The sequence below is a fragment of the Nomascus leucogenys genome, chromosome 12 (genome assembly GCF_006542625.1).
Source record: "Nomascus leucogenys isolate Asia chromosome 12, Asia_NLE_v1, whole genome shotgun sequence".
NCBI classification, from domain to species: Eukaryota; Metazoa; Chordata; class Mammalia; order Primates; family Hylobatidae; genus Nomascus; species Nomascus leucogenys.
Window position 1 is genome coordinate 15,890,581 of NC_044392.1, and position 14,409 is coordinate 15,904,989.

Below are 14,409 nucleotides of genomic sequence, written 5' to 3' on the forward strand. Positions count from 1 at the left end.
GCTCACTGCAAGCTCCACCTCCCGGGTTCACGCCATTCTCCTGCCTCAGCCTCTCCGAGTAGCTGGGACTACAGGCGCCCGCCACCACGCCCGGCTAATTTTTTGTATTTTTAGTAGAGACGGGGTTTCACCGTGGTCTCGATCTCCTGACCTCGTGATCCGCCTGCCTCGGCCTCCCAAAGTGCTGGGATTACAAGCGTGAGCCACCGCGCCCGGCCAACTTCTTCTTTTTTTTGAGACAGAGTCTCGCTCTGTCGCCAGGCTGGAGTGCAGTGGTACCATCTCAGCTCACTGCAACCTCCGCCTCCTGGGTTCAAGCAATTCTCCTACCTCAGCCTCCCAAGTAGCTGGGATTACAGGCATGCACCACCACACCCAGCTAATTTTGTATTTTTAGTAGAAACGGGGTTTTACCATGTTAGCCAAGCTGGTTTTCAACCTCAGGTGATCCGCCCGCCTCGGCCTCCCAAAGTGCTGGGATTACAGGCATGAGCCACTGCTCCCGGCCATGTTTTTTATGTGACAATTCACATATCTAAACCTGGGTCCCTGTTTTTGTATAGCCTTCAAGCTCAAAATAATGTTCACATTTTAAAATGGATTTTAAAAATAAAAAGAAATAATATTTTGGGACACATGCAAATTATATAAATTCAAATTTCAGTATCCATAGAAAAATGTTTTGTTTTTGTTTTGAGACAGGGTCTGGCTCTGCTGCCCAGGCTAGAATGCAGTAGCATGATCTTGGCTCACTGGAATTTGCACCTCCTGGGCTCAAGGGCTCCTCCCACCTCAGCCTCCACCTCCTGGGCTCAAGCGATCCTCCTGCCTCAGCCTCCCAAAATGCTGGGATTACAGGCGTGAGCCACCGCGCCCAGCCAGGCCTTCCTTCAATTGCTTTAACATGCCAAGCCAACTTAGATTTTTTGCACATGCTTTTCTTTGTGGGACACTCTATCCTGGTGTTTGCCAGGTTTCGCTCTTTTCTATCCTTTTGTCTTGGCTTGAATGTCACCTCTTCTGAAGCCTTCTCTGGCGACCCTGGCCATCTTATGTCCTACTTGTTATTTCTTCAAAATCGTACTGCCTTTTGTATGTACTGGTGTTTACTCATTCACACTGGCTACCTCCCCATACCTCACTGGCTGGAATGGAAACTCACTGCGAGCAGAGACAATGGGTTTTGCTCTCCCGCAGATCACGTCCCAGCCTCCAGCTCAGCACCAGACACTTGGGGGCGCAGGATAAAATATCTGCGGTCAGAAAGCACTAATAACCACCCAAGGAGTGGAGGAAAGCTGTTGCGGACCGCACGAGTGTCGCCGAAACGCCGCCGCCGCCGCACGAAGCTCCTCCCCTTCCGACAGCGCCGCGAACGCCTGGGCAGCCACGGCGGCGGGGCCGCGGCAGGCGCCGGCTCAGCCCGCCCATTTCTCCCGCCGCCTCCCCGCCCCGCCCCGCCCCGCGCCGCGCCGGCCGCTGTCAGCTCCCTCAGCGCCCGGCCAAGGCGCGGTGTATGCTGAGCCGCTGCCGCAGCCGGCTGCTCCACGTCCTGGGCCTTAGCTTCCTGCTGCAGACCCGCCGGCCGATTCTCCTCTGCCCTCCACGTCTCATGAAGCCGCTGGTCGTGTTCGTCCTCGGCGGCCCCGGCGCCGGCAAGGGGACCCAGTGCGCCCGCATCGTCGAGGTGAGGCCCGGGCAGCAGGCGGGCTCCTTGGGGCTTCACGGGACGCGGGCCGGCCTGTCCCGCCGCCCGTGGTCCGCGCCCCCCGGAGTCGCCGAGCCGCAGACTACGAGTCCCGGCGGCCACCGCGCCGCCCGCGTGGCAGTGGCCGAGGGCCGCCGGCGCGCGGCATGCCGGGACTCGTAGTCCGCGCCCGCCCGCCTTGGGGGGCACCGCTTGAGGTCGCTTTGTTCCTGCGCCCCTTCTTTTCTTACATTTTGGGGACCAGATTCGTCTCTAGAGTGGGCTGGGAGAGGAATCCAGGAGGCCAACCTTTGGGGGTCCCCCAGCGCGCAGAGGTTAGCGTGTCGCTGAGCATGTGGCGGGTGAAGGCAGCAGGAGTGCGGATTTGGGTTAGAGGCCGTGTGCGCCCACAGTTGCCTGAAGGGGAGACCTATTTTTCTTCGCGCCTTCCCTCTGGTTCTTTAAACTCCGCACTGTCACCTAACCTGTCTTTACCCTAGAAAGGAGCCCCGTGGGGCGGGGTGTTATTTTAGGCGTGCTGTGGGCTGCCGCTGGCACTCTCGAGCCCCGTCCCCGCAAGCTTTAGGGCGGGGCCAGCCCTGAGGCTCGGCCTGGGTCGGGGATGGGGAAAGCCGGGAGTACTGTTCTGAGATCAAGCGTCAACCTTTGGCCCTGCTGCCAACTCACGCTCGGCCCTCGGTCACTTCCTGTCTCCCAGCCTCAGTTAGCCCTTGTAATACAGCAAAAAGAGTCTCTGAACCCAGATTTTCTCAGGATATAAAACACCTCCCAAATGTAAAATGCTGTTACTTTATTTATTTATTTTTTTTTTGCTTTTAGACAGGTTACCAGTTCAATTCTTTTAACAATTTTTGGGCTAGATATATGGTTGATTAGCTGCATTGACACTGTGGGAAAAAAAGGCTTCATGGACAGTCTGGGGAATACTTGCGAAAGAAGGAAAACAAGATATCTAGAAACAGAAGAGGCGACCATTGGTGGCCTCTAGTGAAATCACTCTGAAACTCTGTAACCAACAAAAGTTTTTTTGACCTAGAACTTCTAATTTCCTCCTCTTCTAGGATATGGCCAATATTAGCATTGGGCTTTTGCTTCTCTCCTTATATGTTCATAACAATCAACTCCTGTCCTGTATTTTATTCCCTAAATAGCATCCAGAGAAAGTTAGATGAGTTCAACAAGTCATTATGTGTTGTACAGATGTATTTATAAATATTGATCATTTTGCCGGGCGCTGTGGCTCACTCCTGTAATCCCAGGACTTTGGGAGGCCGAGGCTGGCGGATCACGAGGTCAGGAGTTCGAGACCAGCTTGGCTAACATGGCGAAACGTCGTCTCTACTAAAAATACAAAAATTAGCCTGGCGTGGTGGCGGGCGCCTGTAATCCCAGCCACTCCGAAGGCTGAGGCAGGAGAATCGCTTGAAACCGGAAGGCGGAGGTTGCGGTGAGCCGAGATGGGCGAAAGAGCGAAACTCCGTCTCAAAAAAAAAAAAAAAAAAAAAAAAATCATTTTAGGTGTCAAAGTGGAAATAGTCCAACTAAAAAATACATTTACATCCTCTTTAAAATTTTTTTTTTGTTGGTTCTCTTTACTTTCTTTTGTTGTTTTTTTGTTTTTGTTTTTGAGACCGTCTCACTCCGTCAGCAGGCTGGAGTGCAGTGGTGCGATCTCAGCACACTGCAACCTCCGCCTCCCAGGTTCACGCGATTTCCTGCCTCAGCCTCCTGAATAGCTGGGATTACAGGCGTGCGCCACCACGCCTGGCTAATTTTTGTATTTTTGGTAGAGACGGGGTTTCACCATGTTGGCCAGCCCGATCTCAAGCTCTTGACCTCGTGATCTGCCTGCCTCAGCCTCCCAAAGTGCTCGGATTACAGGCATGCGCCACCATGCCTGGCCTTGTCACTTGTCTTTTAAAAAGTAAAGAGCCTGGCCACTGCACTCCAGCCTGGGTGACAGAGCAAGACTCTGTCTCAGAAATAAATAAATAAATAAATAAATGGCAAGTGAAAAGTGGGAGTGATTTCAAATTTTTGTTTAATATATGTGCTCTCTCTTAAATAGCATGATAGGGGAAGGGGCAAAGACTTTAGAGTCAAAGAGATATAGATTCAAACCCTGACTCTGCCATTTACTGTTTCTGTAGGCCCAGAGATGTTGTTACCTTTGGTTCCCTGTGGAAAGGGAAAACATAGAAATGGCTATTTTGTATGGTATTTGTGAATATTAAATGAGGTAAAATATCTGGCACACAGAGACAGATGCAAATAATTTTTTTCTCCACTTTAAACTTCTGATCTTGTTACCTCTACTTTAAACTTCCTGACCTTATTATATTGTTTTTTTTTTTTTTTTTTTTTTTTTTTTTTTTTTTTGAGACGGAGTCTCGCTCTGTCGCCCAGGCTGGAGTGTGCAGTGGCGCAATCTCGGCTCACTGCAAGCTCCGCCTCCCGGGTTCACGCCATTCTCCTGCCTCAGCCTCTCCGAGTAGCTGGGACTACAGGCGCCCGCCACCACGCCCGGCTAATTTTTTGTATTTTTAGTAGAGACGGGGTTTCACCGTGGTCTCGATCTCCTGACTTTGTGATCCGCCCACCTCGGCCTCCCAAAGTGCTGGGATTACAAGCGTGAGCCACCGCGCCCTGGCCTATATTGGTTATTTTTATTGGTGGGTTTTGTTGTTGTTGTTTGTTTTGAGATCGAGTCTCTCTGTGTCACCCAGGCTGGAGTGCTGTGGCACCATCTTGGCCCACTCCAACCTCTGCCTCCTGGGCTCAAGCCATCGTCTCACCTCAATCTCCCAGGTACCTGGGATGACAGGTGTGCACCACCACTGTCTGCTAACTTTTTTTTTTTAGTTTTTGTAGAAACGAGGGCTCACTATATTGCCCAGGCTGGTCTCGAACTCCCAGACTCAAGGGATCTTACTGCCTTGGCTTCTCAAAGGTTGGCATTACAGGCATGAGCCGCCACGCCTGGCCTGGTTATTTTTATTGCAAAGTAGTATTTTTCTTTTAAATTACTTTATGCATGTTATATTTGAATGCATTTAAATACAGTATGCTGTTTCTGAATCATAATATGCCTTTAAAATATCCGTACCTAAACTACACTGGTTAAAACATAATCTACACATTCTGGGCTGGGCACAGTAGCTCACGCCTGTAATCCCAGCAGTTTGGGAGCCCGAGGCGGGCGTATCACGAGGTCAGGAGATTGAGACCATCCTGGCTAACAAGGTGAAACCCCGTCTCTACTAAAAATACAAAAATTAGCTGGGCGTGGTGGCAGGTGCCTGTAGTCACAGCTACTCGGGAGGCTAAGGCAGGAGAATGGCATGAACCAGGGCGGCACAGCTTGCAGTGAGCCGAGATCACGCCACTGCACTCCAGCCTGGGCGACAGAGCGAGATTCCGTCTCAAAAAAAAAAAAAATAATTAAAAATAAATAAATAAATAAGTAAATGAAATAATAATCTACACATTCTGCAATTATTCTTTATTCTGTTCAGTAATGGCGAATAATATTTTAAACTTGTTAATTATCAGTTACAAGATTCCATGATGAGATATATTCTGTAATGTATTATATTATTAAGATTTCAACAATTATTTGACCTTAAACTATTATCTTCTTTAATGAAAATGTCTTCTCTTGAGTCTAGTTGCCATAAACTTTATTAAGCTGTCAATCAACTAATTCCAAAGAGTTTATAATTTAGCAATTGCTATTCCCTAGCTGGCTAGACAGACACTGGAATATCATCTTTTTTTTTTTTTTTTTTTTTTTGAGATGAAGTCTCACACTGTCGGCCGGGCTGGTGTGCGGTGGGCCAATCTCGGCTCGCTGCAGCCTCCATCTTCCGGGTTCAAGCGATTCTCTGCCTCAGCCTCCCGAGTGGCTTGGACTACAGGCGCGCACCACCATGCCCGGCTAATTTTTGTATTTTTATTAGAGACGGGGTTTCACTATGTTGGCCAGGCTGGTCTGGAACTCCTGACCTTGTGATCCGCCCACCTCAGCCTCCCAAACTGCTGGGATTACAGGTGTGAGACACCGTGCCCGGCCTGGAATATCTATTGTTAGTGAAGTCAGCGGTATGTTGTTTTTTTCCTTTGTGAATCTCTTTATTTTGACTCAATATTTTATTATACAGGCAATTATAAACTAAATTCCAAAATAATGTAATTTTTGGAGGTTTTTTTCCTGCAGGAAAAAAATTATATAAATCCACGTTAAATTCTCCAGTTAATCTGGCTGAAGCTAATGCAGCTCACAGGGCACCTGAAATCGTTACTTTAGTATGTTGATTTCCAACTCAGGCTGCCAGAAGTACATATTTGAGTCCTAGCTACAGAATCTTCAGTTGACAAGAAGAGAAGAAAAAGAGAAAACCAAAAACCCTTAGGGATATCTTGCTCTCTAAGGCACTGAAATTAGTGAAGTGGGTGTTGTTAGAGGGAAGCTGGTATTTTTTCTCTGGAGGTGAATTCTGCTCTGCAAATTGCTTCTGGAGACCTAGAGAAGGTAAAGGCAAATCTGATACAGTGTCTTCTGAAAGTGTTCTGTACTGGGAAGGAAAGATTGGAGGGAGGTTTTGGGATTGATTTTGCACATTTATTTGTACTGATGTTTATCAGTTTTGTTTGCTTTTCTCCTTCCTTCCTTCCTTCCTTCCCTCCCTCCCTCCCTCCCTCCCTCCCTCTCTACTTCCCTTCCTCCCTCTCTCCTTCCCTCCCTCCCTCTCTCTTTCCCTCCCTCCCTCCCTCCTTCCTGTTCTTTTCTTCTTTTCTTTTTTTACCAAATACCCAGACTTGAAGGAGAATTTGTTTTATTTTCTAATTGTTTGTAAATCTGTATCCTCTATTACTGAATTTGTTTTTGAAAATGAGCTATTTTCTAAATCAGTGTGATACTTAGAGTTAAGTTTCCAGATGGAATTATTGTGCAATAATTTATTTCTAAAATCATGATGGGAATACTGTGTCATTCTTGAATTTTTAAAATTAAGCTTTATTTATATTTGTTGTTTTGGCCCAAATGAAATTGTCAGTGTAACCTAAATTTATATTTGAAAATAACCACCATTTTACATGCATTAGTTGGAAGAAATATTTAAACCTCTCGTTTAAAGATGGTGAACATTTTGCTTACATAAAAAATTATGACTAAAGCTTATAACCATGCCAAATTGCTTTCTGTAGCACCCAGAAAACTTTTTTTTTTTTTTTGAGAGAGAGGGTCTCACTCTGTTGCCCAGGCTGAAGTACAGTGGCGTGATCTCGGCTCACTGCAACCTCCGCCTCCTGGGTTCAAGAGATTATCCTGCCTCAGCCTCCCGAGTAGCTGGGACTACAGACACATGCCACCATGAATGCCATGTTGGCCAGGCTGGTCTCGAACTTCTGACCTCAGGTGATCCACCTGTCTCAGCTTCCTAAAGTGCTGAGATTACAGGCATGAGCCGTTGCGCCTGGTCTCACCCAGAAAGCATTTTATCATCTGTGTCAATTTCCTCCAGGGCCTGTGTGGGTAACTCTTACTTTGCCTGGTCGTCCTACTTACTGCACTTAGAAAAAGTTTTGGATGATAATTGACTTTAAGCATGTATACATCAGAAACTTGATTTCATTTATCTTTGTGTCCCCAGTGTTGAACATTGTGCCTGACACATAGTAACTGCTTATTAAGTACTTACTGAATTATAAGTTGAATACGTTGGATTCATAGAGTTTTATTGTTTGTCCTGAAGATGTAAAATTTTAAAAAATTCGATCCCCAGAGGGCGCTCCAGTGGCGGTTGGTGCTCCCATTTTCAGGACCAGAAGTGTTTGAATGTCTTCCTCTGATTTCTTTTTCTTCCTTTCCTTTTTTTTTTTTTTTTTTTTTTTTTTTTTTTTTTTTAAGACGGAGCCTTACTCTGACGCCCAGACGGGAGTGCAGTGGCATGATCTTGGCTCACCGCAGCCTCCGCTTCCCGGGTTCAAGCGATTCTACTGCCTCAGCCTCATGAGTAGCTGGAATTACAGGCACCCACCACAACGCGTGGCTAATTTTTGTATTTTTAATAGAGATGGGGTTTCACCATAATGGCCAGGCTGGTCTCAAACTCCTGACCTCAGGTGATCCGCCTGCCTCAGCCTCCCAAAGTGCTGGAATTACAAGCGTGAGCCACTGCACCCCGCCGCCCTCTTCCCTCCCCTCCCCTCCTCTTCCCTCCCCTCCACTCCACTTCCCCTTTCTTTCTTATTTATTTATTTATTTGAGACAAGCTCTCCCTCTGTTGACCAGTATGCAGTGCAGTGGCACAGTCGTGGCTCATTCTCACTGCAGCCTCCACCTCCCAGGCTCAACTGATCTTTCCACCTCAGCCTCCCAAGTTGCTAGGTCTACAGGTGCATGCCACCATGCCCAGCTAATTTTTTTTATTTTATAGAAATGGGGTCTCCCCAGAGCGAGACTCCGTCTCAAAAAAAAAAAAAAGTCTCAAAAGAAAACACAAATCTTCCCTGTACTTGTCATTTATTCAGAAAATATTTTTTGAGAGCCAGGCACTGTGATATTGGTTGTTGAGTTGAGTAAGAAGACACAGATGAGCCAGTTGCAGTGGCTCACGCCTGTAATCCCAGCACTCTGGGAAGCCAAGGTGCAAGAATCACTTGAGCCAAGGAGTTCAAGACCAGTCTGGGAAACATATCAAAAGCCCATCCCTGCATGGTGGCGGGCGCCTGTAGTCCAGCTACTGGGGAGGCTGAGGCAGGAGAATGGCATGAACCCGGGAGGCGGAGCTTGCAGTGAGCCGAGATCGCGCCACTGCACTCCAGCCTGGGTGACAGAGAGAGACTCTGTCTTAAAAAAAAAAAAAGCCCCATCTCTACAAAAAATTAGCTGGGCCTGGTGGTGTGTGCCTGTGGTCCCAGTTACTTGAGAGGCTGAGGTGGGATAATCACCTGAGCAGGAGAAGTCAAGGCTGCAGTAAGACATGATCACGCCACTGCGCTTCAGCCTGGGCAACAGAGCAAGACCATGTCTTAAAAAAAAAAGACGACAGACCCTGCTGCCAAAAGTTTACAATGTAGTGAGGAAACAAGGAAATTAATTGGTGATGGCTACAGGATAGAATGATTAATCCTATGATATAAATATACCATTTAGGGACATTTAGGGAAGGGACATCTAAATGTCAGTTTAATGAGTCAGGGAGGGCTTCCCAGAGGAGGTGATGTGTATGAGCTCAATTTTGAAGGACAGTGGGAAAGAAGCAGCTGGGAGATGGAAAACGCTTAAAGCAGTTATCCTTGTATAGGGTTACTGGAGGATTCAATTCTGAGTAAAATGTGAGAGAGTAAACTGACATAAGTGAGGCTGACACAAAAAAACACTCCCTTGAATGCAAACAGATATGAAAGAACTTTGCAGATATTAAAGTTTAACTGTAAATTATTTTTTTCTTTTCTTTCTTTTTTTTGAGATGGAGACTCACTCTGTCACCCAGGCTGGAGTGCAGTGGCACAGTCTCGGCTCACCGCAACCTCCACTTCCCGGGTTCAAGCGATTCTCCTGCCTCAGCCTCCCAAGTAGCTGGGATTACAGGCGCCCACCACCATACCTGGCTAATTTTTGTATTTTTAGTAGAGATGGGGTTTTACCATGTTGGCCAGGCTGGTCTCGAACTCCTGACCTCAGGTGATCTGCCTGCCTCACCTTCCAAAGTTCTGGGATTACAGGTGTGAACCACCATGCCCAGCCTAACTGTAAATTATTTCAAAACTGTTTATCTTTTAGTTTTGCCTCCCTAAGTAGAGTGTAGTGTCTTTAAGGGTGGGGACCCTGTCTTTTCCCTCTCATTTCAGTACATGTTTTTCATTTATTTATTTATTTATTTTTACAAGGACTCTGGCTCTGTTGCTCAGGCTGGAGTGCAGTGGTGCGATATCGGCTCATTGCAACCTTTGCCTCCCGGGTTCACGTGATTCTCCTGCCTCAGCCTCCCGAGTGGCTGGGCTTATAAGCGTGCACCACCATGCCCGGCTAATTTATTGTATTTTTAGCAGAGATGGAGTTTCACCATGTTGCCCAGGCTGGTTTCAAACTCCCGATCTCAGGTTATCCGCCTGCCTCAGCCTCCCAAAGTTTTGGGATTACAGGCGTGAGCCACCACGCCTGGCCTTCATTCTGCTACATGGTTTTTGAAATGCCTTAGTCATCCTTCAGATCTTAGCTTAAAGACTCTCAAATGTTCTCAGTTTATGATGCCCTTAGTGTCTCAGGTTTTTTTTTTTTTTCATAGAAATTCTAGTGCAAAAGAAATACCTAACAGCTATATTAAGTAAGTAATTAGGTCCAAACAATACTTAAGAAGTATTTTCTAACAAGTTAGTAGCTGTTTGAAGAAATGATACATAGAAATTAGGAGAAAAAAAGTAGCAATTTAATTTCTTTTTTTTTTTTTTTTTTTTGAGACGGAGTCTCACTCTGTTGCCCAGGCTGGAGTGCAGTGGCGCGATCTTGGCTCACTGCAAGCTCCACCTCCTGGTTCACACCATTCTGCGTCAGCCTCCCAAGTAGCTGGGACTACAGGTGCCCACCACCACGTCCGGCTAATTTTTTGTATTTTTAGTAGATCTCCTGACCTTGTGATCCCCCCCACCTCGTCCTACCAAAGTGCTGGGATTACTGGCTTGAGCCACCGTGCCTGGCCTTTTTTTTTTTCTTTTGAGATGGAGTTTTGCTCTTGTTGCCCAGGCTGGAGTGCAATGACTTGATCTTGGCTTACTGCAACCTCCACCTCCCAGGTTCAAGCAATTCTTCTGCCTCAGCCTCCTAAGTAGTTGGGATTACAGGCATGTGCCACCATGCCCAGCTAATTTTGTATTTTTAGTAGAGATGGGGATTCACCATGTTGGTCAGGCTGGACTCCTGACCTCAGGTGATCCACCCGCCTTGGCCTACTAAAGTGCTGGGATTAGAGGTGTGAGCCACAACGCCTGGCCTTTTTTTTTTTTTTGAGACAGAGTCTCACTCTGTCACCCAGGCTGGAGTGCAGTGGCACCATCTTGGCCCACTGCAACCTCTGCCTCCCGGGTTCAAGAGATTCTCCTGCCTCAGCATCCCGAGTAGCTGGGACTATAGGTGCCCGCCACCACGCCCGGCTAATTTTTGTATTATTAGTAGAGATGGGGTTTCACCATGTTGGCCAGGCTGGTCTCGAACTCCTGACCTCGTGATCTGCCAGCCTCGGCCTCCCAAAGTGCTGGGATTACAGGCGTGAGCCACTGCGCCCAGCCTAATTTCATTCTTAAGTAACCACACTTACTAATGAAATGTATATGCCTGTTGTGCACTGTTTCTCATACGTTGGAATCAGATTGGACACTTCCACCTGCATTTCTTATTAATTTTATCTCCCTTTCTGTTCTCTTTCTCTCTCTCTTTTTTTTTTTCTTTTTTGAGTCGGAGTTTCACTCTGGCACCCAGGCTTGAGTGCAATGGCGTGATCTCGACTCACTGCAACCTCAGCCTCCTGGGTTCAAGCGATTGTCCTTTCTCATCCTCCCAAGTAACTGGCACTGCAGGCGTGCGCCACCATGCCCGGCTACTTTTTATATTTTTAGTAGAGAAGGGGTTTCACCATGTTGGCCAGGCTGGTCTCGAACCTCAGACCTCAGGTGATCGCCTGCCTTGGCCTCCCAAAACGCTGGGATTACAGGCATGAGCCACCGTGCCCGGCCTGTTTGTTTGCCTTTCCCTCCCCCTCCTCATCTCTCCTCCCTCCTCTCTCCTCTCCTCCCCTCCCCTTGCCTTCCCTTCCCCATGTGATTCTCCTGCCTCAGCCTCCCAAATAACTGGGATTACAGGCGCCCACCACCATACCCGGCTAATTTTTGTATTTTTAGTAGAGACGGGTTTCACCACGTTGGTCAGGCTGGTCTTGAACTCCTGACCTCAGATGATCCACCCTCCTCGGCCTCCCAAAATCTTGGGATTATAGGCATGAGCCATTGTCCCTGGCCTATTTTTTTTTTTTTCTTTCTTTCCCTTTCTCCTTCCGTTCCTCCCTCCCTTCCTTCCCTCCCTCCCTCCCTCCCTTCCTTCTTTCCTTCTTTCCTTTTTTCCTTCCTTCCATTCATTCATTCTCTCATTCATTCACTTTGTTGCCCAGGCTGGAGTGCAGTGGCACAATCATAGCTCATTGCAGCCTCCAACTCCTGGACTCAGGCAATCCTCCCACCTCAGCCTCATGAGTAGCTGGGACTACAGGCACATCACACCATACCTCTCTAATGTTTAACATTCTTGTAGAGAGAGGTTTCATTAGGTTGCCCAGGCTGGTCTTGAACTCCTGGCCTCAAGCAGTCCTCCTGCCTCAGCCTCCCCAAATGCTGAAATTACAGGCATGAGCTGCTGTGCCTGTCTCACATTAATTTTCATGTGATACTTGTTTTTATCACAGCAACAGCCAATAAAAAATCAGCCTCACAAAGATATGATGTCATTGAAAGGAATGTACATGATCTTGTTGTTGTTGTGGTTTTTGGTTTTTGTTGATGTTGAGACAGAGTCTCACTCTGTCATCCAGGCTGGAGTGCAGTGGTGCAATCTCAGCTCACTGCAACCTGTGTCTCCCAGGTTCAAGGGAATCTCCTGCCTCAGCCTCCTGAGTAGTTAGGACTACAGGCATGCACCGTCAGCATGCCTGTCTCATTTTTGTACTATTAGTAGAGACGGCGTTTCACCATGTTGGCCAGGGTGGTCTTGAGCACCTGACTTCAAGTGATCTGCCTGTCTCAGTCTCCCACAGTGCTGGGATTACAGGTGTGAGCTATCATGCCGGGTCTATGATCTTAAGTTGAAAATTAACTATCTTGTGTTCACTTAGTGTCACATTGACTATTGCTGTGTTTCCTTTAAAAAATTAAACCCAGGGCACTATTGTGCATTTGCTGTACCACATTCCAGTTTAGATGCTTAATGCAAAAGGATTGTAATCACTGAAGACCTCCAAAAGTCACATAGGAGTACAGTATTTTAACAGGTAACTTTCTGAATTGAAATCCAGAGGATTAGAGAAATCAATCTAGTAGTGGGACTTTTTGTCCAGGTTAGAGAGAGAAAGGATGGGGACTCTGCGGGGAGTATAGAGACAGCACATATATTTTGATGTCTTTATTTTTTGTTTCATGTTGGCCTAGTCACACTGATTCTTACTACCTTAAAGCTAATACTTTTAGCCTAATTGCCATATGAAAATGTGTTTGCTCTTACATTTTAGTTGCTTTAACCTGACAAATTAAGAACATTTTTACAGACTAAACATGTGATAAGAACATTTAGAACTTTAATAGGGAATAGGTGTGACAGACGTACTGTTTGCTGACAGTTTTATGCTGCCTGGTGTGTAAAGTTAACAAACCATCACGTTGGTAAAGGAAAAAGCACCAGTTGTTACTTACTAGTCTCAGAGGCCTTCACTTTGAGGGACTGGGTCCCATGAAACATGTTCTTCCATGCCTGGTTTCCATCAGTCTTCTCCAGAAGACGCATAAGCTGGTTCCATGCCCCGTTGGAATGTATCCTATATCAACAAGCAATTGAATATGCCTAATTTGGGGCTACACAAAAGTCTGTTTCCATACCCACTTTCTGTTTGGAGCTTCCAGAATGTGTTAGTCATTGATTGGTATTGGAAAATGTTACATGTTTAATTTAACCCACAAGCTTTACCTGTATAATTATGTATGATTTAGGTAGGTAATAACATGAATTTTCATTTTCTTGGTGCCTACTGGGAGTATAGAGACAGCACCGATGTTTTGATTGTATAATTGGGTGTTGACTTAATGGTTAATTTAGGTTTTCAAATAGAGTTTTTCCTTGCTATGTATCATTTGAAGGGCAAGGGAAGTGAAAAGTGGAAATGGTAATGTTTCAGAAGTGGGGAAAGGCAAGGAGGAAGCAAAGGAAGCAAGAAGGATGGTCAGAATCAGGCTGAATCAAGGTGGGTCAAATGTGCCTAGCTTTCTGTGTGTGGATAAAGTTTCTGATCTCATCTCCAAGCCAGGATATAACAAAATGATCAACTTTGAGTCTCTTCTTTAACTCCCACCAGTAGATTCTGTTATTCAATGGCCATAGTAGCTTGAAGACAAAAGACTGCATCTCCATGTGGGTCACCTAGGAATTATCTCAGAGGCCTGTTGTGGAATAATAGAGTTATTGAGAGTGAGGAGACCTGGGTTCAAGTGCCAGATTTCTTTCCAGTAACTGGCAAGTCAGCTTATCTCAATTTCCCCTTTTGTAAAACAAAGCGTATAGAGGAGTAGATGGTCTTGCCATCTCCAAAACAGTCTGTACTTCAAAACTTCTGTGTTAGATAGCATATAACCCAATATAGTCACACCCAAAAAGCAAAATATCCAGTTCCTATGAATATGTGTGCCTTCTTTGCTATTCTGTGGCATATGAGTTGGAGCACCAAGGAATTGTGTTTAATAAATTCCTTTATTTCATGTTCATCTGGAACTTCCCAGTGGTAACATTGCACCTATAAAGTTGAGAAAAAGAAGCTTTTTGAAATGTAACAGTTGCTTATATGTATTTTTAATTAATAATTTTTAAGAAATGTGCTATTAGGGCCAACTTTCTAAATGTTTTTTGTTTGTTTGTTTTGGAGACAGGGTCTTGCTCTGTTGCCCAA

The 14,409-nt window shown here is 46.2% G+C and overlaps 1 protein-coding gene across 1 annotated transcript in view; it reads left to right on the forward strand.

Moving 5' to 3' along the window:
* Positions 1-1,361: 1,361 nt before the first annotated feature.
* CMPK1 (cytidine/uridine monophosphate kinase 1) overlaps positions 1,362-14,409 on the forward strand; it is a 34,038-nt gene continuing 20,990 nt past the window's right edge. The window contains exon 1 of the mRNA XM_003259011.4: positions 1,362-1,687. Within this exon, the coding sequence (XP_003259059.2) occupies positions 1,517-1,687 (171 nt within the window). The 5' untranslated portion in view covers positions 1,362-1,516. The remainder of the gene's footprint in view (positions 1,688-14,409) is intronic.